This window comes from Chiloscyllium plagiosum, unplaced genomic scaffold (assembly GCF_037043375.1).
Source record: "Chiloscyllium plagiosum isolate Xiang-an unplaced genomic scaffold, Cpla_swu_hap1 HiC_scaffold_11, whole genome shotgun sequence".
Taxonomy (NCBI): domain Eukaryota; kingdom Metazoa; phylum Chordata; class Chondrichthyes; order Orectolobiformes; family Hemiscylliidae; genus Chiloscyllium; species Chiloscyllium plagiosum.
Genome location: NW_028270149.1, coordinates 72,809,088 through 72,835,056, shown reverse-complemented (window position 1 = coordinate 72,835,056; position 25,969 = coordinate 72,809,088). Strand labels below are relative to the sequence as shown.

Genomic DNA, 25,969 nt, shown 5'->3' with positions numbered 1-25,969 from the left:
CGGTAAGGGGGTGAGTCTGGGTGGGATGCTGTTTGCAGGGTCATGTGGACTGTGAGCCAAATGGTCTGCTTCCATATGTAGGGATTCTTTGATAGTTTCCTATGGGAAATCAAAGAACTCCAGTTTAGCAATGTACGTAAATTTCCTAGAAATAATCCATTTCTGTTGATATTGTAGATGGGAGCTCTAGCATCACACAGCTGATGGGTTAACATGATCTATACATGTGATCATATTGGGAAGTCATTCCCTAATCTGCGCACAGCTTGTGAATAGCCTTGAAGTCAAAATGTAATAAAATTTCATGAGTCATGTACCCGCAATATTTCCTCCTGCTATTGGCATCAGCCTGAGCTGGAATTTGGACAGTCTATTCAAGAGTTCTCATGGTTCATGTTAGAAGTCAGTATAATTGAGTCTAAAGAGTTGCCTGAGAGTTTTACCATCCATTGTACAGGGAAACTTGTTCATTGAACTTAGTTTCACTTTTTTGAGGTTTTCCTGCATTTACCTGTGCTTTTTGTTTTGTGAAATGTATTTGCTGAAGGAAAACGTGCAAGGTTGAGCCCTCTTCTACCAGCCTGCTCACTGATCAACGTACCATAAAATAGCTCAGAAATAGTATGATGAGGTACCTCTGGGTTGGTTTCTAAACTCTTTGAAGATTGGGAATTCTACTTCCAATTAAGCAGTTTTGAAAGGCATCAGGGTTTTCCCTGTGGTGATGTCAGAGTAACTTGGTAAGAAGGTTGATTAGGCTTTGCATGTAACCCAAAAAAAAAGCTTTTACCTAAGCTAGGCAAGGTTCTTGGGTGTATCACCCAACAATTTATTTTTGTAATTTTCCTTAATATAAGAACACAGAAGTAATTAGGCTCTGTGCTGGGTATAAATAAGAGTTTAATATAGATTAGATTAGATTAGATTAGATTAGATTACTTATAGTGTGGAAACAGGCCCTTCGGCCCAGCAAGTCCACACCGCCCCGCCGAAGCACAACCCACCCATACCCCTACATTTACCCCTTACCTAACACTACGGCCAATTCACCTGACCTGCACATCTTTGGACTGTGGGAGGAAACCGGAGCACCCGGAGGAAACCCACGCAGACACGGGGAGAACGTGCAAACTCCACACAGTCAGTCGCCTGAGGCGGGAATTGAACCTGGGTCTCTGGCTCTGTGAGGCAGCAGTGCTAACCATGAATCTTGCTGCTTTCAGACCAGTGTTGATGTTTACAATGGAACCTCCATGTGTTTCCGACAACATTTAGCTTGAGGAAATGCAAAGCTACTATGTAAATATAGTAGAAATCTTTTCAGAGTCTGCATCAAATTGCACAATCAAATATCTGGAATGTTAAGGAAAATTGAATCATTCATAACAACTTTGAATTATAACCTAAGTAATGCAAGGAAAATGATGCTGTAATTAGTTTCTCTTGCCTTTAAACAGGTTTCTGAGATTTTAGCTGTACAGACTGCAGCTGTCATTCCTGGAACTTGTCAACCCATTCGTCTGTCTGGTAAACTTAAAGCTCGAGAGCTGGCACTCCGATGGGGTAAGAACTTTCCTCTATATAATGCACTGCTGTCGGCACACTACATACAGCTCAACTTAATGTTTCCTTTTCACTTTATCATCGCTTTGCAGCACCACCTGCGGTAGATGGTGGTTCCGCTATAACGGAATACTCCGTGGAGATTGGAGAGCCAGGATGGGATGATCAAAGACTTGTCTACAGGGGTCCAGAACTTGAATGTGTAGTAGCGAGTCTTTTGCCCGGGAAGATGTACAGTTTCTGGATAAAAGCTGCGAACAAAGTTGGGGTAAAAAGCAAACTCAGATAACTGATTTTAAATTTAACAGTTGAAATTAATGGTGATGGCGTGACTGTCAATAACTGGATGTGTAAAAGCACAAAATACTTGAAAAAATTACATTTCAATGTGATGTTGAAAATTGTAGTTGAATGCAGTTATCAGAAACCTCACTTTAGTTACCTCACTCAAATTCAGTTTAAGGTAGAATCAGTATTTGAATAATCTGTGAAATAATGCAATTCTAAATAAAATTAACAAAATAGAAGCTTATTAAAAATGACCAAACAATGGAATGGTTAATTCAGACCAATGTGAAAACAATTTGTTGATTTTATGCTTATTAATTTTTAATTAATTTTACATATGAAGATATATAAAAACAGATTGACAATTTTATTTCTAGTGAAGATTGAAATATTTTGAACAGACCATTTTAATACAATCATGGTATTTCTAAATGTATGTTGAAAGCATAAGACTCAATATTCCTTTGTAATTTTAATACTTGCAGTCTTGAGGTGATGTTCAGATGTTGTGTTCATACTTTAGTTGCAGTAATCGGCAGTATAGTTTTGATGGTTGATGTTGCTTTTAATTCATTTTAAACTGCAAGTGATTTGCTTTCTTTGATAGTATGGTCCACGTTCTGAGAGGACTGATATATCCACAGCGGCAGCCCCCCCAGACCAATGCAACTTACCTGTTGTCACGTGTAAGACAGCCACATGTATACAAGTGCATTGGGAGGTATACTTTCTTGATTTTAAAATTATTGAGTTTAGTAGTGTTAAAGAACAAAAATGTGCAATGAAATCAGAATTATTTTTCAATCTATAATCGATGGAGCATATCAGATATTTCATTGTTATGGAATGTATTCTATCTATCTATCATCATCATAATGTATTTGTCATTCAGTTGTCACTTGTTAACGACCAAAATTGTCCAATCCTCAAGCTATTCTCTGAACTGTATTGCACAGAGATTGATTATTTCCAACATACACCCACCACAGTCAATTTCCAGATCCTTTCATGTATCCAAGCAGGAGTTCAAAGTTTCGTGTATCCTTCTGTGTTAGGTTTTTAGCTAAACATTATTGAGTTGTAATAGATTGTGTTCTTTCCGCATTGTTTTTGGTCTGCTTTTAATGACTGATGAGTTATCCTGCATAGATTGCTATAGTTTGAAAAAAATTGTGATGGAGTAACACTCAGGCTGAGTCTGGGATGTAGAAAGCGATAAGGTTTTGACATCTTGTTCTTATCCAAAGATTCCTCATCAGTAAAAAAGTGACAAGGTTAGAAAAAATACAGAATAATAGCTCTGGTAGCATACAGCTACAGAGCTCAATATAAAAATGATTTCACCCGCTGACATTAACGTAAAAATGACAATTTCAAGATAAAATTTAATGCACACAGAATACCTTCAATGTGTCTGAATAAAGCCAACTGAATCCATTATGTATGACACATTGTGCCAGCACTTGCCAGAGAGAGAGCTTGTGTTAACGATGCACACTATTAATAATGTGGAAATCAGCCAGAAAATTGAGGATATAAAGGTATTCCTTGATTTGTGGATCTCCACACATTTTCATTAAAATAATAGCATTCTAATGGTTTTCTTCCACGAGCTTCTCTTGCAAATAAATTGCCTATTAAATGTCACCGCAGGAAGTTATGTCCAAGAGTGAATAGTGTAAGTACCCTTTTTAGCAATGTCGTCATTTTTAATACGCTGCCAATAAGAATATAAGAACTAGGACCCTCGAACATGATTTTGATTCCGTTGTGTTGATCTCAACCTTGGCCTCAACTCCACTTTCCTACCCACACTTCATAACCCTTCAAACTTTACTAATTAAAATTCAGTCTGTCTCCTCCTTGAATTTACTCAATATCCGAGAATTCACTGCACTCTGGGGCATTGCATTTCATGGATCCCTGATGGGATCTATCAGAGAATACTGAGGGAGGCAAGAGGTCAAATTGCTGGAGCATTGACAAACATCATTGTATCCTCCTTGGCCACAGGTGAGGTTCCAGAGGACTGGAGAATAGATAATGTTTAAAAAGGGTAACAGGTATAATCCAGGAAATTACAGGCCTGAGAGCCTCATGTCAGTGGTAGGAAAATTATTGGAAAAAATTCTCAGACAAGATTGGTAAGCATTTAGAAACAAATGGACTGATTAGAGTCATGGAGATGAATAGCGTGGTTACAGACCCTTCCGTCCAACTCATCCATGCTGACCAGATATCCTGTATAAATCCATCATTTGGCCTATATCCCTCAAAACCCTTCCTATTCATTTATCGATCCAGATGCCTTTTTAATGCTGTAATTGTTCCAGTCTCCACCACTTCCTCTGGCAGCTTATTCCAATATGCACCACCCTTTGAGTGAAAAAGTTGCCCCTTAGCTCCTTTTTAAATCTTTCCCCCCACACCCCCAAACCTTAAACCTATGCCCCACATGACTTTATGAACCTCTATGAGGTCATCCCTCGGCCTCTGATGCTCCAGGGCAAATAGCACCAGTCTATCCAACCTCAGACCATCCAACCCTGGCAACTTCTGCATAAATCTTTTCTGAATCCTTTCATGTTTCACAGCATCCTTCCTATGGAAGGGAGACCAGAATTGCATGCAATATACCATAAGTGGCCGAACTAACGTCCTGTACAGCCTCAATATGACCTCCCAACTCCTGTACTCGATGTACCAATGAATAAAGACAATCATACATACACCACCTTCATTATTCTATCTACCTGTGACTACACTTTCAAGAAACTATGAACTTACATTCCAAGGTCTCTTTGTTCAGCATTGGCGATAAACAGCATGGTTTTATGCAGGGAGGTTGTGCTTCACCAACTTGATTAGTTTTTTTTGAGGAGGTGACAAAGATGATTGAGGGAAACGCATTTGATGTTTTCTACTTGGATTTCAGTAAAGTCTTTGACAAGGTCCATCATAGCAGGCTGAATCAAAAAAATGAAGTCACGTGGTATAGGGTAAGTTGGCAAGATGGATGCAAAACCGCCTTAGTCATAGGTGTCAGAGGGTGGTGGTGGGAGGATGCTTTTTGGAATGGAGGGCTGTGACTATTGGTGCTCAGCAGGGATCAGTTCTGGCACCTCTGTTTGTGATTGTCATAAGTGATTTCGTGGGAAACGTAGCTGGTCTGATTAGTAGGTTTGCAGACAATACAAAGATTGGTGGAGGTACAGATAGTGAAGAAAGATCGTCAGAGGATACAGCAGGATACAGATCAATTGGAGGCATGGGCAGAAAAATGGCAGATGGAGTTTTATCCAGACAAATGTGAGGTGATGCATATTGGAAGGTTAAGTACAGGTGAAATTATGCAGTGAATGGCAGAACCCTCAGAAGTATTGATATGCAGAGAGATCTGGGTGTGCAGGTCCACAAATCACTGAAGATAGCAGTGCAGGTAGATAAGGCAGCAAAAAAGGCCTATGACACGCTTCCCTTCATTGGAAGGGGCATTGAGAAAAAGGATAGACAAGTTATGCTGCAGCTTTGTAAAACTTTGGTTAGGCCACACTTGGAATATTGTGTGCAGTTATGGTCACCATACTGCCAGAAGGTTGTGGATGCTTTGGAGAGGGTACAGAAAAGGTTGACAAGAATGTTGCCTGATATGAGGGATTTTAGCTATGAAGAAAGGTTGGATCGACTGGATTTGTTTTCACTGGAACGTAGGAGGGGTGACCTGATGGAAGTGTGGATGGAATGGATTCAGTGGAAAGTATGAGGCATTTGCCCAGGGTGGAGAGGTCAATTACTAGGGGGCACAGGTTCTGGGTGTGAGGGGGAAGTTTAAAAGAGATGTGCGAGGCATGTTTTTCACACAAAGGGTGGTGAATGCTTGGAACGCACTGCTAGAGGAAGTGCTCGAAGCAGACAAAGTAACAGCATTCTAGAAGCACCTGGATGAATACACAAACCGGAAGGGAATAGAGGGATACTGTAAGTGAAGAGTTTTGATATGGAAGGGCAAAATGTGTTGAAGCAGGCTTGGAAGGCCAAGGTTCCTGTACTGTATTGTTCTTTGTTCTTTGATCTTTGATTCATGGCCATTTGAGAGAAATAATTTCTCGTTTCTGTTTAAATCTGCTACTCCTCCTAGAACAAGGACCTCTCATTTTAGATTGTCTCACATGACGAAGCATCTGTTCTTCATCTACTTTGTCAATCCCCTTTAGCATCTTTTACTCAGTTAGCTCTCCCGTTTTCTAAACGTTGGAGACTATAAGCCTAATCTGCTCAGTTTCTCGAGATTCACCCCTTATCCCTGGAATCAATCTAGTGAACCCCTGCCGAACTACCTCTAATACAACAATATCCCTCTGAAGTAAACAAACCACTATTAGGTGCAGTACTCCAACTGCAACCTCATTGATAGTCTTGTATAGTTTCAGCAACACTTCCCTACTTTTGTGGTTTATTTCTGTTGCAATAAATGTCAAAATTCCACTTATCCTCCTTATTTCCTTCTACCTGCACATTAGTTTTCTGAAACTCGTACACTCAGGCACCCAGACCCCTCTGCAATTGAAGCACCACTCTGGCCCATAAAGTGAGCAGTTTAAACTCTCCTATTTCATTCCTGTGTAAGTTACAGATTTTAATAATATCATACTTGAAGTTTTTTTCTTACTTTATTTTATCTTTTAGCCCAATCTTTCTGTCTTTTACTATACCTGAAATGATTCTTAATTTACCCTCCTTCATTCCTCTGTTTCTTTGTAAATTGTCAAGGGTAATTGGTTGATTTTGCCACTCACTAAGACCCAAATTACCTGTTGTCCTCTCAGCACCATTATTAGATCTTAGTTCCAACAATTTAGAGTGCAAAACTTGCAGCAATAAGAGTGAACAATGAAGTCTGACTAATGGTATAAAACCTCAGGCATCCTCCTCCTGTAAAATTGAGCCCATTTCTATTATTTCTCTCACCAGTTGTGTATGACACCTTAGTCTGTGCAAAGAATGTTACTTGAGCATGTTGTGGGAACATTGAAGAACATATACCGGGAACGTTATCCTATATGGTGAACTACTTTTAAATTGAGAAGCAAAGGGTTACACAAATATGGCCAAATGAATACTGAGTGGCCTGGAGAGGAGGGTAGATGTTGAGAAGATGTCTCCATTGGCAGGAGAGACTAGGACCTGAGGGCATAGCCTTAGAGTAAAGAGAACTCCTTTTAGAATGGAGATAAAGAGAAACTACTACTTCAGCCAGAGAGAGGTGAATCTGTGCAATTCATTGCCACAGAAGGCTGACGAGGTCAGGTCACTGAGTATATTTAAGACTGAGATAGGTTCTTGAGTATCAAGGGTTATGGGGAGAAAGCGTAAGAATGAGGTTGAGAAACTTCTCCTCTGCCATTCAATCATGGCTGATCAGACTCTGGCCTAATTTCTGTTCCTATGTCTTATGGTTAGTGCAGGAAGTCTAGATGCAGGTTCTCTCACAGTAGGTACGTGAAAAAATGCATGTTAATAGAATGTGCATACTTGGCAACACACAAGAATGCAACAAAATGAAATTCACAAGGGAACCTTCAATCCTGTTAGTTCAAGCACATTGTGAACGGTGTCTGTCTTTGGGCATTTTATGTTCTGATGAGTATTAAATGGTTTGAAATAAAATATCTGTTTGTTGTTAATGCCAAAAATTCCTTCATCGATCTGCATTATTTGTTTTTATTTCTCCTCAGTGCCCTCCGTCTAATGGTTCTGAAATCACAGAGTTCAGGCTAGAATTTGGAGGCATGGAAGGTAGCATGCAAGTTATTTACTGTGGTCCTGCCCTGAGTTATGAAGTGAAAGCCCTGACACCAGCAACAGCATACTACTGTAGGGTTCAGGTATGAACAATAGGTTAATTTTAATATGGCATTAGAACAAAACTCTTTCTGGTTTTCATTTATGTAATTACCATTTTAACAATTATTTTGCTCCACCTTTGCATTGTTGAAATGAGCCTTTTGCATGTTTTTCTTGCCTCACTCAGGCTATGAACGCTGCGGGTCCTGGGTACTACAGCGATACTGCCATATGTATGACACCTGCCTCTGTGCCAGCTGCAGTCAGTGTACTGCAATTGATTGACGAAGACCAGCTTGAAAATGTTCTTCCTTCACCATCAACGTGCCTTGCTATTCAGTGGGAGGAGCCTTGCTGCCATGGATCTGAAGTCATTGGTTATAACATAGAATATGGAGATAAGCAAATTGCAGGAGTAAACAAAGTCACAAGTGCCATCATTGAGGATCTGCAACCAGATACAGCATACAGGTAATTGGTTAGACTAAGTTGATTATAGTTTGCATTATCTTCTGTGAACAACTGTAACATTGAGAGTAGTTTTGAAATCCTAGTTATCAGGATTTGACATGTCACTGTTATTTTCAGAATACGAGTACAGGCCATCAACAGTATTGGAGCAGGCCCTTTCAGTCATTCCATTAAAGCCAAAACAAAACCACTACCTCCTGAGCCACCTCACCTTGAGTGTGCAGTTTTCAGCTACCAGAGCCTTAAGCTTAAGTGGGGGGATGGGCCCAGCAAAGCTTTAAACACGAATTCAACACAATATACCTTGCAGATGGAGGACAAATTTGGAAGGCAAGTATGACTCCATTCAAATCTTTCTTTTATTTCAGATAACACAAATAGCAAAATTCATCCATGCATTGACCACCAGGCTATTTCCATTTGTTTCAGTTTGTTGTATTTTAAACAGTACTTTATGCAATCTGGTGATGTGGATGTCAGGATTTACAGTCATGACCCATAAACTAAGAAGCTCGTCGACCTTGCCAGGCCATCCCGACAGCAATCTGCAGAGTGGTTGGGAATTGGTGACACCCTACATCATGCTGTTGCTGGCATTGTATAGAAACCAGCTGATCCCACTCATTCTGAAAATTCATTGGTTTGCTGTAATGTGATCATACATCTCTAGTCTCTGTAGACATTACTGGAGTCAGCTATACTACCAATTGATCTGAGTGATTCATTAACTATGGTTTTAATTTACACGGTGAAGTATTTCACATGGCAGAACTAGTTTATACAGACAAAAGAAGAGATTTTTTTCCTCTGTTTATTAATGTGACCTCCAAAATGTTGTATAATGTGAATACTTCATTGCACAAATGGCTAGTTATTTAATTTAATTTTGGTCAAGTGGTATAATTTACTTTTAAGGGTAGTGTTTTCAGCTGTCTTTATAACCGCTTGAATATAGCTTTGCTATTTGTGTATTTTACAGGTTCGTTTCTGTCTATAGTGGGCCTTGTCATACATATAAAGTCCAGAGATTGAATGAATCCTCAACTTATAACTTTAGAATTCAGGCATACAATGATGCTGGAGAAGGACCATTTTCTGAAGTTTACACTTTCACCACAACCAAATCTCCTCCTCCTCCACTTAAAGGTAGGTCCTGTGAAAGATCTGTTTTATTGAATGGATGTAGGTTTTGTAACACATACTAGAACCATATGAAATGATCTTGGTTTCCTTATGAAAATGTAGCAACTAGAAAATCTTTGAATTAATTTCATACCTAGATTTATTCCCATTCTGTTATATATCAATTTGCTTTTGATCATCCTGCAATGAAAAAGGATGTTAAATCACTATAGCAAGTTAGTCACTATTTTCTCTCTCTTAACAAAGATATTAAGGTTATTTTGTTTAAAGCTTGTCATTATAAATTGATATTTACTTGTAGACAACTATGGTGTTGTCTCACCATTGGAAAAAAGGGGAAAAGATTAATGATCCCTGAAATAATAACACGAACTATTGGCGAGTTAAAGTTTACAGAGGGAGATACCTTTGTGGACTGATGTAATTGCTATATATAATGTCAGTCATGAAAGTCAGAGTATTTATGCTTAATATTCTCAAATGAATAGTTTGATTTATGTTGCACATAATCTTATGTGAACCTAGTAAATAAAGTACTAAAGGCTACCTTGCCACATTGCCTGCAACCATTAATTGTGAAGTTCAGAATCACATAAGCAGAAATAATGTCAGTGAATGTAGCAAAAAAATGCTGTGTTGAATTTAAGATTCCATTATCAAAGAGTCCAGTACTGAGTTGTTGCAATGCTGTATTAGACGAAGAGACGTTATAGTAATGGTTCTGTGTACTACTTCCCTTCAGTACAAACATGGTGTTTAAGCACTCAGTATGATTAATTCTCTTTAAGTTTTAAAAAGCAGTTCCTTTAGTGAAGTGGTTTATTTATTCCCCTTTTAGTTATCTTCTGTTTAAGAAAGGAATAGGCATGGAAGAATTTCAGATGCAGTAATTGTAGTAATATGCTTCCCCATATGTTCCATGCCATATAAATACACCATGTTTCAGCTTTTTCACCTTATTGATTCAGAATAAGTTTTTACTGTATTAAAGATATAACACTTGAATAATGAGAGAGATCTGATGAAATCAGCTTTGGGTTGTATAATTCAATGGTATGTAAATAAATGCAAGTGGCCTTGCAAGTGTCTTGTATAGTGTTAGAGTTGGGACTGTGGGAATATATATTCAAACTGAAGTGTGAGAGGATGCCCTGGAACTTTGTTGGAAGAACATTGAAAGTCAATATAAAACAAGTCTACAATTTTAAAGGGGGGTACAGGAGCAGAAGGATGTGGGTGAAGGTATGCATGGATCATTGAAGGTGCCAGGACAGATGGAGAGAGCGGTGACTAAAGCATAATGTTCTCTGCTTTATTAATAGGGGCACAGATTGCAAGAGCAAGGAATTGATGTTGAACTTGTACAAGACACTTGTTAGACCTGAACTGAAATATTATAAGACTGCCGTGTTATAGGAAAGATGTGACTGCATTGGAGAGAGTGCAGAAGCAAGTTACAACATGGGTTTCAAGAATGAGAAACTTCAGTTATGGGGTTGGATTGAAGAAGTTGGGACTATTCTCCTTGAAGAGAAGAAGCTGAGAAGAGGTTTGATAGAAGTTTTGAAAATCATGAGTGGACTGAACAGGGCAGATGTAGAGTAGTTGTTTCTACTTGTAAAAACAGAATGAGAGGGTATAGATTTACAGTAATGTGCGAATGAAGTAAGGATGTTGTGAGAAAAACCCTTCTTAGGGTGTTAGGGTATGCAATATACTGCCTGAAAATTTGGGTGGATGCAGGTTCAGTTTTGACATTTAAGGCATTGGATGATTATTTGGATAGAAGTGGTGTGCAGGGATATGGGAAAAAGGTAGGAGATTGGCACAATGTCATCAAGGGAACCAAGTTTATATAATGGGCCAAATGGCTGTAACAACTCTGTGACGCATTAACTTGAGGTTTGCATTTATAAGTGACAGAAAAAAAACACTTCATTTTAACTTTTGGATATTGTCATTGGTCTCATGCTCTGATTTGTGTTGTAAACAGCTGTATTTTGTTTTATCTTTTTTAGCTCCCAGAGTACAAATGTTAGAAGAAAACACTTGTGAAATCACATGGGAAGCACTGCAGCCAATGAAAGGGGATGCAATTGTTTACACACTTCAGATAATTATTGGGAGAGAAACTGAGCAGGTAGAGTTAATTCAGTTTTTTGATCTATTGCGCAAGCCTTAAATATACCAAATGTCTTAAATGGAACTCTTAATGTTTGTAATGCTTTTCCTGTCACAGTCTAGCTTTCTCTGTCAGTCTTGTATTTCACATCAAATTTCTTATTTTATAGAATGAGCTAGATGTTACTTCATAAGGTATTAACATAAGCTGGCATACAAATGTCTAATTAATTGAGGTTCCAACTAATAAATAGGAATGGAGAAAATTGATTAATTCAATGTTTCTGTCTCTGGTATAAGTTAATACATTAAATATTTAAAGGTTTATCTTCTCTGCTTGCTTTCTAACTTAGTCTTTTGAAATGACTTAGTAATTTAATACATGCTGCCTCCCAGTGAGGCAGATGTTTTTTTTGTAATTTCAAAGCTTTGAGATTCATTAATTTTACCTGTAGGATGGTACAGTACTTCTCTTTTTCTATATTGAAATTATATATTTGTAATCTGATTTTTATTAATGGCAAATGTCCAATGTATAAAGAGAGCTATATATGGATGCAGTTCATGCATCTGAACTACTGAAGCAGGGAAGAGGAATGGGTTGGATTTCAAACTTGCATTAGGTATTAATGCCATGGGAAATTGGGAGGTTTCAAGAAAAATCAAGAGTTAGCAATGCTCTTGCTTAACTGAGAGCTTCCATAGCTCCAGAAGTATCAGAGAATCAGGCCTAAAGACTTGAAGAGAAGGGAATAGAGGCAAAGCATAGTTTAAGAAAAGGTTCTCGCTATTAATAATTGCTTGAGATCTTAATCTTGCCAGCCGTAATAGCACGTGTCCCATAAATTTCATGACAAAATGGTTACTGTCTATTTAAGAAGAATCATCCAGTGAAGCTTTGAGAGTGGAGCTAAATAAGAAGGAGATGGTGACGTTATTGGGGTTGTACTTTCAGCCCCCAAATAGTCAATGGGAATTAGAGGAACAAATATGAAGAGAGACTGGGAAGACTTGTAGGAGCAATAGGGTTGTCACAGTAGAGTTGTCACAGTAGAGGATTTTAATTTTCCTAACATAGACTGGGACTGCCATAGCGTTAAGGGCTTAGATGGGGTGGAATTTGTTAAGAGCTTTATACAGAGTGTCCTATTTGGGAGTGGGCAAAACTCGACACACTGTTGGGAAATAGAGCAGGATAGGTGACTGAGGTGACATTGGGGGAGCACATTGGTACCATTGGTCCTTGTTCTATTAATTTCCAGATAGTTATGGAGAGGGGCAAAACTGGTCCACAGGTTCAAGTTGTAAATTGGGATAAGGTGAATTTTGATGGAATTAGACAGCAGCTTGCAGGGGTTGGTTAGAATAGGATGTTTGCAGGCAAAGGGACTTCTATTAAGTGGGAGGCCTTTAAAAGTGAGATATCTAGAGTACAAGGTCTGTATGTTTCTGAGGGTGAAAGGCAAGGTTGGCAGGAATATGGAACCCTGGATGACGAGATAATGAGGCTTTGACCAGAAGAAAGGAGGCAACTGGGATCAAGGGAATTCCTGGAGGTGTGTAGGGAATACAGGGAGTTACTGAAGAAGGAAATCAGGAGGGTGAACAGGGGGCATGAGATAAACTTGGTTGAGAAGATTAGGGTGAATCCAAAAACGTTCTTTAAGCATATTAAAGGAAAATGAATAACTAGAGAGACAGTAGGATCCTTCAAGGACCAAAGTGGACTTGTATGTGTAGGTCCTCAATGAATATTTCTCCTGTGTTTATCATGGAGAAAGATATGAAGACTTGGGACCTTGGGGAAGTTAGTGGTCATATCTTGAGGACAATCTATATCGCAGTAGATATGGTGTTGGGCATATTAGAATGTATGAAGGTGGATAAATCTCCTGGTCCTGGTCGTGACTAGAGATATCCATGGACACTGCTAGAGAAGAAATTGTGGGGGCCCTGGCTATATGTTTTTGTTTCATTGTTAGCCACGTAAGACTGGAGTGTGGCGAATGATGTGCCGTATTCAAGAAGGGCTGCTAAGAAAACCTTGAACTATAGACCAGTAAGCCTAATACCTGTTGTAGGGAAGTTACTTGAGAAGATTCTGAGAGATCAGATATACATGTGTTTGGAAAGACAGGGTTTGATTAGGAGCCATCAGCATGGCCACGTACATGGGCGATCTTGCTTCACAAATTTGTTCGTGTTCTTTGAAAGTGGAGTCACAGGTAGACAGGGCAGTGAAAAAGGTTTTTGGCACACTGGCCATCATCATAGAACATAGAAAAGCACAGCACAGAACGGTTCCTTTGGCCCACGATGTTGTGCCGAGGATTAAAGTCAATCCATCGCTATCCATGTGCATGTCCAGCAGTCGCTTAAATGTCCCTAATGACTCTGCTTCCACTACCACAGCTGGCAACTCATTCCCTGTATTCACAACTGTCTGCGTAAAGAACCTTCCTCTCACGTCCCCCCTCTATACCTTCTAATATCTTAAAACTATGACCCCTTGTGCCAGTCAATCCTGCCCTGGGGAAAAGTCTCTGGCTATTGACTCTATCCATGCCCCTCATTACCTTGTATACCTCAATCAGGTCACCTCTCTTCCTCCTTCTCTCCAGACAGAAAAGTCCGAGCTTAGTCAACCTCTCTTCGTAAGGCAATCCCTCCAGTCCAGGCAGCATCCTGGTAAACCTTCTTTGCACCCTCTCCAAAGCCTTTGTATCTTTCCTATAGTAGGGCGACCAGAACTGGACACAATAATCCAAGTGTGGTCTCACCAGGGACGCGTAGAGCTGTAGCAAAACCTTGTGGCTTTTAAACTCGATCCCCCTGTTAATGAAAGCCAAAACACCATATGCTTTCTTAGCAACCCCATCCACTTGGGTGACAACTTTGAGGGATGTATGTACTTGAACGCCAAGATCCCTCTGTTCCTTCACACTGCCAAGAATCCTGTCTAATCCTATATTCAGCATTAGAGTTCGACCCTCCAAAATGCATTACTTCACATTTATCCAGGTTAAACTCCATCTGCCATTTCTCAGCCCAGCTCTGCACCCTATCTATGTCATGCTGCAGCCTGCAATAGCCCTCGAAACTGTCAACAGCACCTTCGATCCTTGTGCCATCTGCAACTTTACTAACCCACCCCTCAACCTCTTCATCCAAGTCATTTACAAAAACTACAAAGAGCAGAGGCCCAAGAACAGAGCCCTGCGGGACCCCACTCAACACTGACCTCCAGGCAGAATACTTTCCATCTACAACCACACTCTGCCTTCTGTCAGCCAGCCAATTCTGAATCCAGGTGGCTAAATCTCCCAGTATCCCATACTTCCTGACTTTATGAATGAGTTTAACATGGGGAATCTTATCAAATGCTTTGCTGAAGTCCATATATACCACATCGACTGCTCTACCTTCATCGACCTGCCTTGTCACCTCCTCAAAGAACTCAGTAAGATTTGTGAGGTATGACCTGCCCCTCAGAAAGCCATGCTGTGACTGCCTTTAATCACACTATGATAGTCATCCTATCCTTCAGAATTCTCCCGAAAACTTTGCTGACCCACAGGTGTAAGACAGACTGACTGGTTTGTAATTGCCAGGGATTTCCCTATTACCCTTCTTGAAAAGAGGAACAACAAAATTAGCCTCCTTCCGATTCTCTGGTATGACGTGAGGAAGCAACGTCAGTCAGAGCATTGCTTTTAGAATTTGGGAAGTTATGTTGCAGTTGTACAAGATGGTGTTGAGGCCACACTTGGAATATTGTGTTCGGTTTTGGTCACTTGCTATAGGAAGGATATAGTAAACTGGAAAGAGTGCAGAAGAAATTTACAAGGATGTTGCCTGGACTCCACAGCCTGAGTTGTAAGGAGATAAATTAGGACTTTTTTCTTCAGAGTGATGGAGACTGAGGGGCGATCTTAGAAATGTATAAGATCCTGAGAGGCATGGATGGAGTGAATGCACTCAGTCTTTTTCCCAGGGTTGGGGAATTGCGGACTAGAAGGCATCAGTTTAAGCTTAGGGGGAAAAAAATAAAAGGGAACTTGAGGGGCAACCTTTTTACACAGAGGGTGGTATGCATATGGAATGAGCTGCCAGCAGAAGTTGTTGAGGCAAGTACATTAACACCATTTAAAAGGCATTAGGACACATGCACGATTAAGTTTAGAAGGATATGGGTCAAGTGCAGGGAAATGGGGTTAGCGTGGTGGACATTTCAGTCTCTGCACAGACCAGTTAGAACCAAAGGACCTGTCTCTATGCTGGAGGAGTCTATGACTCTTAAGTATTTTAATAATTTCTATAAAATTCCACTCTTTGTCATTCTTATAAATTGGTGTCAATTATAAAGTTGGGTAACTGACTGTGTCTTGCTATTTAGACTCTGCCAGTTACTTGGTAATCAGTTTGTTTGCTGTTATATAAAATTACTCTTTAAAAAGTCTTAGTAAATGAGGGTGTCAATGTTAAATATTTTAGCCTCGAAATTCTACTCATATGCAGTAATGTTTTGTTTGCCAGAAATCTCAATCAGTAACTTAGTCTTCCTTCTCCTTTCAGATATTCTTTGTTGTACCTACCATAAGATTGGTTTGTTTTTTTCATAACATTGAACTTTGAAGTGTTACCTTTTTTTGTAAGATACCCTGAATATTTACAAATATGTATAACTTTATTCCATGTGGCATTGCATTTAGGGAGTGTAGATTATGTCCAGGGAAAACAGAAGCTTTTACCATGAAAGCATGAGTTTTTTTTTAAAATGGGAGAATTTAAATTAGAAAAAAGGCGCTGACATTTGTTTACATTGTACAATTGCAATATGAAATCTGAACCATCACAATCCTCGAGTTGTACTGCTTGGCAGAGGTTACTGATGAACATTTCAGCACTGCTAATTAGGGCAGTAGGAATACTGCAATAGTTGAATAAATCAGTACAGCAGTAGGAATTTTTTTTAAGGGGGCTGAGACACTGGGGAATTCATGACAAATTTAATGAATCGAGAGACCTTTGGGCATTGTAACAAATTAATAAATTAAAAAACAGGTATGGTGAATTAATCAATTAATTGAACATTGACCACTGACAAATCAATAGAGTAAGGAGCACACTACACTCATTCAATCAATGAACCAGCAGACAGCGACAATTTGGTAAGCTAATGAAGTAAGGAACACACTAACAATTGTTTGATCAATGGAGCAGCAGACACAGCTACCAAAAAATTGCTCACTAACGCATCATTGATTAATGGTGAATCAAGGGGGCACTAAATAGTGATAGCAAAATAAAAAATGGAGAAGCAAACATCCGTCTAACTTTATAGCGAGCAATTCTACGGTGCATCTACTAATATATGAATGTGCACATTAAGTTCCTAAACCAAATCTGTTTCAGACTGATGTAGTTGATGGTGGCATTTGTGTATAGCTTGATAAGTTAAAGACTTTGCATTCTTAAAGTGTCTTTCAAACCACTGGATAAAACAAAGCACAATTTAGCTAATCAAGTACATTTGAGTAGTAATCAGTGTTTGAATGTAGGAAATGTGGATGTGTGAATGTAGGTAGTTTAGATACAGTAGTTCTTCCTAGCATTCGAGGTTTCTTTGTAATTTTAAATAAGAGTCATAGAAATGTACAGCACAGAAACAGACTTTTGGATCCAACTTGTCCATGCTGACCAGATTTACTAAATAAATCTAGTCCCATTTGGCCCATAGCCCTCTAAACCCTTCCTATTTATATACCCATCCTGATGCTTTTTAAATATTGCAATTGTACCAGCCTCCACCACTTCCTCTGATAACTCATTCCACACACGCACCACCCTCTGCTTGGAAAAGGTTGTCCCTTAGGTCCCTTTTAAATCTTTTCCCCTCTTACCCAAACCTATGCCATCTAGTTTTGGACTCCCCCACCTTGGGGAAAAGACTATGTCTATTTACCCTATCCATGCTTTTCATGGTTTTATAAAGCTCTATAAGACCTGCCAAGGAAAATATCCCCAGCCTATTTAGCCATGATCTATATGTACTTCAGTAAGGCATTTGACAAGGTTCATCATGTTAGACTGTTTAGCAAGGTTAGATCAAATGGTAAACAGGGAGAACTAGCCATTTGGATACAGAACTGGCTCAAAGGTAGAAGCCAAAGGGTGGTGATGGAGGGTTGCTTTTCAAGCTGGAGGCCAGTGACCAGTGGTGTGTCACAAAGATCGTTGCTGGGTTGACTGCTTTTCGTCATTTATATAAATGATTTGGATGTGAGCATAAGAGGTATAGTTAGTAAGTTTGCAGATGACTCCAAAATTGGAGGTGTAATAAACGGCAAAGAAGGTTACCTCAGATTACAACGGGATCTTGCTCAGATGGTCTAATGGGCTGAGGATAGGCAGATGGAGTTTAATTCAGATAAATGCAAGGTGCTGCATTTTGGGAAAGCAAATCTTAGCAGGACTTATACACTTAATGGTAAGGTCCGAGGGAGTGATGCTGAACAGAGACCTTGGAGTGCAGGTTCATAACTCCTTGAAATTGGAGTCACAGGTAGATAGGATAATGAAAAAGGTGTTTGGTATGCTTTCCTTTATTAGTCAGAGCATTGAGTACAGGAGTTGGGAGGTCATGTTGTGGCTGTAAAGGACATTGGTGAGGCCACTTTTGGAATATTCTGTGCAATTCTGGTCTCCCTCCTGTAGGAAGGATGTTGTGAAACTTGAAAGAGTTCAGAAAAGATTCAGAAGGATGTTGCCAGGGTTGGAGGATTTGAGCTGTCGGGAGAGGTGAATAGGCTGGTCCTGAAGCATCGGAGGCTGAGTGGTGACCTTTATAGAGGTTTATAAAATCATGAGAAGCACGGATAGGATAAATAGACAAGATTTTTACCCATAGGTTGGGGGAGTGCAGAACTAGAGGGCCTAGGTTTAGGGTGAGGAGGGAAAGATATAAAAGGAACCTAACGGACAACTTTTTCACGCAAGGGGTGGTGCGTGTATGGAATGAGCTGCAGGAGGCTGGTACAATTACAACATTTAAAAGGCATCTGGATGGTTACATGATTAGGATGGGTTTAGAGGGATATGCGCTAAGTACTGGCAAATGGGCCGAGATTAATTTAGGACATCTGGCTGACATGGATGAGTTGAACCAAAAGATCTGTTTCCATGCTGTACATCTCTCTGCCTCTCTCTATAGCTGAAACCCTCCAACCTTAGCAATATCCTTCTAAATCTTTTCTGAACACTCACATTTCACAACATCCTTCCGATAGTAGGGAGACCAGAATTCAAGGCTGAAAATGTGTTGCTGGAAAAGCGCAGCAGGTCAGGCAGCATCCAAGGAGCAGGATGCTCCTTGGATGCTGCCTGACCTGCTGCGCTTTTCCAGCAACACATTTTCAGCTCTGAACTCCAGCATCTGCAGTCCTCACTTTCTCCTCCTTCCTTCAGACCAGAATTCAATGCAATATTCCAAAATTGAAGGATAAATATTGTCCAGGGCTGCACTTTGGAGATAATTCCTGTGCTCCTCTTCAAAAAAGACCCAGTTGAGGGGGCATTCAGACCTCAGTTTAATGTTGCATCCTCTGCAGATGCACCACTTCGTTGATATTACATTGGAGTGTCAGTGTAAGCTTTTTATGTTAAGATCCTGGAGTCAGACCAAACATTAACTGAAAAAGTTGTTTCAATATATTTTGTTTAATAAGAGCTGAATTACTTATGTTGTTTTTGGGCTTAAATCTAGGTGTACAAGGGGCCAGGGACTTCATTTCGTTTAACAAACTTTCAGACAAACTGTGAATATCGGTTCAAAGTCTGTGCTGGCCGCCAGTATCGAGATGCTGCTGGAATGCAAGAACTATATGGACCTTATAGTCCCACTGTGCCATTCTCATCTCAGAGACAAGAACCAACATCAAGTAGTACTGAAACTACAGTGGATTTCACAAAGGTCAACAAGGAAACACTAACTGATGAGCAGTTTGCCGCCCTGATTGTTGCAGGCTTTGCTGTAGTTTCCATTTTGTTTGCTTTCATTATTCAGTACTTTGTAATTAAGTAGAGAATGGAAAACACACTAATGGCTATGTTTGTATCATCTACGATAAAGACTCTGGTTTTTTTCTCGGTTTATCGTCCAAATTAAACTGATTGGAAATTATTCTACGCTGAGAACATGCATTTCCATCTTTGTTACTGCTGACCAATGTGAGGCAGTGATAACAAAACCCTTAGCACATGCAAAGACACAGTTTTCATAAAAGGGTCAGCTGAGGCTTCTAATTCTCATAACAGCTGTTCTGTAGACAGCTAGGATTGCCTTAGTATTTTAGACTCTCAAGCCAGTGCTATCCAGCCAGTAGAGGTTTAGGACAAAGACTTTGCAAAAGGAGCCCTCTTAAAGAGCTGAGAGAGATGCCGTAGATTTAAGCCAATTTTAAACAATTGTAGGGAACACACTGAGACTCGATGGTTTTTATGATCTAGAGCAGAGCTTTATTCGTGGTCATGACTTCAGATGAACTATGAACTACTTTAGTACAAATTTCTAGTGCATATGATTGGTTTCATTACACAAAGGAAAAACATAACCATTGCTGGCTGCAGGGTAATTAAATGTGTATTGAACATGAGTTTGGAAAAATGTAGTTTGTACTATGCGGTTAGTTTGAAAAACAAAAGGCCCTGCAAGTGGCATCACCTGCATATTTAGGTGACAGTGTTGGGCCCCAGATTTGCATTTAAACTTTTTTGTTTTTCTGGCAATCCATGAAGGTAATTCAGTGCTAATGTGTTTGCAGGAAACTGCAGCACTTTGTAGCAAAGCACAAATTTTAATAATGTCTCTGATTGTAACAGTGCAATATAAAAGTTGCAGTTTGTTATAAATGTTTCACTGTTTGGTTAAAATTGTGCAGTTTATTTCCCCAAAAATACAATACTAAGAAAAAAGCAGAAAACTAAAATGTAAGTTTCTTAGTTTTCCCTTTAATAAAAGTAGAGGAAAATAACACAGTCCTTAACTTTTGTCCCCAAAGGTATTGTGAATCTCAGAACAAACTTGCAATTTTAGATGATCATTTAATGTTTTGCTAAGCATGATTTCCAAAATGCTGCAGGGTACCCAAATGACCATTATTATTATATGTCATCTTACAGAATGTCAGTATTACATTCCATTACTTTTGCATCAGAGATGGCGCCATTTGGTTTTTTAATGATGCCCAAATGGAAGAAATCTGAGTTTTAACATTTAATTTTCGACCAGCTCAGTTGGTTTGTGAAGAAAGGAAGGGTTGAGTCATTGTGTTGTGAAGTAGCAATATATTTTTTTCTCCTAGGAATTTCATTTATGGTGCAATTCTAGAATAATCTCTCCAAATATATATCTTCCATTTTATATTTTATTTATTACGGTTAAGTCGTCCAGGAAATTTATGTATGAATGTATTGTTATACTTGTAGAAAGTCTTAACTTAATTAACAGTTTCTCAATGTAGTGGAACCCTTGTGTTTGCCCTGTTACAAAGTATGTTTCCGTATTCAGATAACTAAACAGAAGCAAATGTTTTAGTCTTTATATCCTGTAGAACGGTTTAAGTGCTTTTCTTTCTTGGTGAGCCTGTATCTTTGTTTCCTGTTTCATTTTTTATTTCTTAAATGAATTGCGGCATTCAGTTAAAATAAAGATTTGGGATAGAGCTTTTTTTGGTCTGTTTTGCCAAAGGTGATATCTTTTGATTTCAGTTTCTTTTAATGGAACAAGCCACATAGGTGGTAGTTAGTTGTTTTATGGTGGTATTTGGTTGAAACAATGCCATGTTGACATCTGGGCAAGCTGTGCTTCAGCAAGTCGTCAAAAAAATATACAACTGGCAGATTTCTCGACTGGAGTATTTTCATAAGAAACTTATGGTGCCTGATTCTGGATGTTTTACGTACAATAAACATAAATTGTATAACTGCTTCAACCATTGGCAGTAAGTTGATTACTGCAATTTATTGTACTGGGTACAGTAGTAATTTTATGTTGCATAGTTTTAATATTAAATATACATTCCAAAACGTACCTTAGGTGGCATTAATGTACTAAATCTTATTACTTTCAACTTTGTATTGTACTATATCGAATCATTCACAGATTCATGTTAAAACTGCCATTCCTATGTATGACTAAACTGTAACTATCAAATAGATAATATATTTAATAATGGCCAATAAAATGTAAATTAATTACATAAAATGTTAAGGTTTTGTACATCTATACCTTATTTCAGATAATAGCAAGTGTTTGGTTCTACATTTGATGTGTTGTACTCCTGCATCCATTACCTCAGTCTGAGTTAAGTCTCAAAATATAAATCATTTGACAGAAAATTGTGTTTTGGATCATAACTGAATTGTAAACTTTGACAATTTAACAAAAACTATTTTCACAAAGTTATTTAGCATGGAATTAACATGGAGAAATTTTCAGTCATGACTTGAAGGCTATTTTGATTTGCTTTATGAATTCAGATTTCCGTGCCAACATGAAAAAATTGAAGCAAGACAGTTTTCCCAGTGATTGAGATTCTGTGGGCAATTTTTATCTAAGTAATTTGCACATATCTGTAGATAACTAAAAGTCTTGTGTGTATATGATGCAACTATGATGTGTGGAAGAGTGCATACAGAATTGCAGGGCAGGGATAAAACAGCTATTTATAAAATCCTTTGTAAAACTCACTAACATTTTGAATGGAAATGAACTTAACAGTAATGAGTATTGAGTGGCTACATCTTGAGGGTGAACGCTTAATGTTGCACAAAGGCCATCGTGTGCCTGAATTCCTACACTGAAAATTTTCTAAGTGGCTAGATATTAGCTAAAGCACATCAGACAAATCAGTCCTGTTCTTCCTTACCAGTGGGATTACACTTCAAAAGTACCTCATAAGCATTTCACATTCTAATGATCACCAAAGGCATTATATAAATGCAAACTTTTCTTCACGTAGCCAGACGGGTTCAAGGTTTAGCATTTACTTATGAGGTTTTATATGTTAGAACATAACTTATTTTACATAGGTTTAAAGATATTTAGCTAAAATGTCCCACTGGATCCTCCAACCTCCTGCCACAGTTTCATTAGAAACCTGAAGAAATATGTAGTCAGTGTTTTCAGCGTTCTTTCTAATTTCAGTTATTACAACAGAGACTGCATTTCTGTGATTGTTATATCTCTGATTTTTACCATGCAATTAAAGCTTACATTTAATGCAATCTATGGAAGTGTTGCACTACTCAGGTCTTATTTTTTTGGGTCAATCATCAAACTGAATGTCATAATGACTCAGTAACACTCTTGTCAGAGCTTGAGGGTCTCAGCCCCACTTCAGATCACAATCCAGGCTAAATATCCAGTATTTTACTGAGGGGAGTTTCAGTACACATTTTCTGGATGGCTTCATTTGTCTTAATGAGACATTAACCAGGACCACCTCTTTTCTCAGGCAGGTATAAAGCTTCTCATGGTAGTATTTCAAAAGAGAGTAGGAAAGTCTTCAGCCAATTCTGTCTGACCAGTATCATTAAAAAGCAGGTTATCTGATGATTGTCACACTTGTCACAATTGTAGGAACTTTCTGTGTACAACTTGCTTGTATTATCAAAATTACAACATTTAAACACAGAATATTTCAAAAGTACTTCATTAGGTAGAGACCAGTTTCATAAATGCAAAGATAAATTATCAGATAATTTATTTGGTGATGTTGATTGGTAAAGTACTTCACATCTAATAAAGTACTTTGGGACAACCTGAGGTCATGAAAGCTTAGTATAACTATAGCTTTGGGACAACCTGAGGTCATGAAAGCTTAGTATAAATATAGCTATTCATTTTTGAGTCCCTTTTGATTGTTCTAATGGCTGTAAAAATATTCTCATGGCATTACTTGAAGAGGAAGATCCATTGCCCTGACTAGTACTGAGCTCTCAATCAACATCACCAAATACATTATCTGATCATTTATCTTCGTGTTTATGAAACCTGACTCTACAAGTTGACTCATGTATTTGTTTACATGACGCTGACTACACTTTGGGGAAACAAATGGAGCCCTTGATTGGGCAGCATAAATATGAGTTTCTTTTCACAAAAAAATTAAATATTTGATGGAGAGCAAATTGCAAAACTATGGAGAAACAGCTGGAGGAGTGAGACTAATTGTCAATAAACTGCAAACCATTGTCTGACACAATCGCAACAGGAATCTCATGTAGCAAATGTTTAATACAAGACACTAATGACTACTATTGTGATGATGAATATTTTGTTTTACCTCTGTTCACTGAAAAATACTCAACAATCTAAGGTAAGACTATCCATCAAGCATCTAATCCTACTTATTCCCATGTTTTGATGGGATAAAGTTGTGGGGATCAGTGACTCTCTGCTTAATCCTCTGACTAGAATATGTGTCACAGCAATGAAATTTTCAATGATCTTGAATGCCCCTGGTCAGTACACTTGTTGGCTTCGCCCTGTTGTTGTATTTGCTGATCTCTGATGTCCCCAATGCACCTTGTCTAGACTATCTGGAATGGTCGGCCTTTTATCAAATGCCAACAAGTCATCAGCAATTATGAAATGTTGATTTTCAAATTAGGCGTCCCAGCCAACGTTTGACACTGCCAAATAAGGACAACACCGTCTCAGTCTTAGGTTTCAGTCCAGACTTGATTGAGCCACTGTGGCCTGAGTTTACAACTCCGTTCCTCCAATAAATTTGAATTAGTCATCGTAGGTGTTATGATGATGAAGGTGTGTACTGTACATTTGAGAGAGTGAATGTTCTTCTGAATTGAGAGCTTACAAGCACCTATGTGATACGACTTAGATGGCAGTCTGAGTGTACTGGAAGACTGAAAATATGTAACATTTTTCTGTGAAATAGATAACTGAATTGGTTGCTGTTTTGACAACAGTTTGAATTTAACTAATCAGTTTTAATTATGCCCCAGGATACAAAAGCCCAATCAAGTTTGAATTTATTGTTTTGCCAACATTAAACCAATGAGACATTCTGATGATGGGGACATAAAAAAGGCAGGCATTTTGAAAATTGAAGACAGAGCAACTGCCATCAACACAGATCCAAGAAATTAAGAAACACTCGGCAAACAGAACCACAGCAAACACTCTCTATCAAAGGTACCTTTTCATATGAAACATATTCGCAATAAAAAGAAAGACGACCCGGGGAGATCTTCAACCAGAAGAAGACAGACTCCGAAGACGACAGCCGCTGTGTGGTTTTGAAATTCAGCTGATGTAATTTTAATAAGTGTCTTATTCGAGTAACATATTATAAAGTTGGAATCAGGTAATAATCAGTCAAGAGAAAAGGTAGCTTTAGAGTTGTGAATAGTTGTTTAATGTTCAATTTTAGAGAAAAAGAATAAATTAAAAAACCATTACAGTTCAATTGCAGATCGAGGTAAAGTATTTAATTTTGATTTTATTGTATTATTATGATTCACTCAGGCAAGACAGCTACAGTGGAATGAAAATTGATTAAAGGATTGGGAGGTCCTAGTATTTAGTACTATAGTGTTTCTCAATATTTCTATTTTGTATCTAGTATTCTGGTATTTACACAACATCGTCTGCCTTGTCCTCATCAATCATCTTTGTCACTATATCTCTCTTAGCTAAGGCACCCAAAACTGTTCACAGCATTCCACGTGTTCTGTCTAGTTTGCCTTGTGTAGTTTTAGCAAAATGTCCCTACATTTAATTTATATTCTCTTTGAAATAAAGGCCTATATTCTATTTATCTTCCCTATTATCTGTTGAACTTGGATGCTAACTTTTTATGATTCATTGATTATTCCCAAATACCTCTGTGTTGTAGCTTGCTGCAAACTTTCTCCATTTAAATCACATTCAGTTTCTCAATTCTTCCCGCTAAAGTGCATAAGCTCCTCTTTACCCTCATTATATTCCATCTGCCAGATTTCTGCGCACTCACTTTGTCGTTCCCTTTCCATATCAGTTGAAGCAAACACTCAGACACAGTATGGCTAGAGAGAGTGTGGTTGCCCATTACACAAAGACACGAGATCTCAGTCCTCCCTCGAACAACAGTTTATTCAGGAATTATATAGTCACTTACAGGGAGCAGCATCCAAATAAGGCAACATCTATATTGATTGGGTGACCATTACAATCACCAAGCATCAACAGTAAAGATTAAGCCATCTGGCATTACACAATAGATGTTCTTCACCTCGTTAAATAACTACCCTTGCCTCCAGCACCTCATTGTTTACTGAAAGTTCTTATCTGGTCAAAGTCATGCTAGCTGAGCCTTTGTCATGCAACCCTAAGCTTAACTCTTTCCCTACCTACTCATGCCTGAAAGACATTCTCAACTTAACCTGTCCATGTACAGATTCTTTGTGTCATCCTTACCGATTGCTTTCCCACTTGTGTTTGCATCATTTAGAAACTTGCCAATTGTACATTCAA

General features: G+C 38.6%; 1 protein-coding gene across 5 annotated transcripts in view; it reads left to right on the top strand.

Annotated features, from left to right (window-relative positions):
- LOC122557122 (fibronectin type-III domain-containing protein 3A-like) overlaps nt 1-21,153 on the top strand; it is a 153,702-nt gene extending 132,549 nt beyond the window's left edge. For all 5 annotated transcript variants that reach the window (XM_043704459.2, XM_043704456.2, XM_043704458.2 and 2 more), the window contains 9 exons: nt 1,458-1,563; nt 1,656-1,831; nt 2,459-2,572; nt 7,587-7,736; nt 7,883-8,166; nt 8,284-8,496; nt 9,146-9,312; nt 11,328-11,449; nt 19,196-21,153. In XM_043704459.2, coding sequence (XP_043560394.1) covers nt 1,458-1,563; nt 1,656-1,831; nt 2,459-2,572; nt 7,587-7,736; nt 7,883-8,166; nt 8,284-8,496; nt 9,146-9,312; nt 11,328-11,449; nt 19,196-19,513 — 1,650 coding nt within the window. In that variant the 3' untranslated portion in view covers nt 19,514-21,153. The remainder of the gene's footprint in view (nt 1-1,457; nt 1,564-1,655; nt 1,832-2,458; nt 2,573-7,586; nt 7,737-7,882; nt 8,167-8,283; nt 8,497-9,145; nt 9,313-11,327; nt 11,450-19,195) is intronic.
- Nucleotides 21,154-25,969: the final 4,816 nt, after the last annotated feature.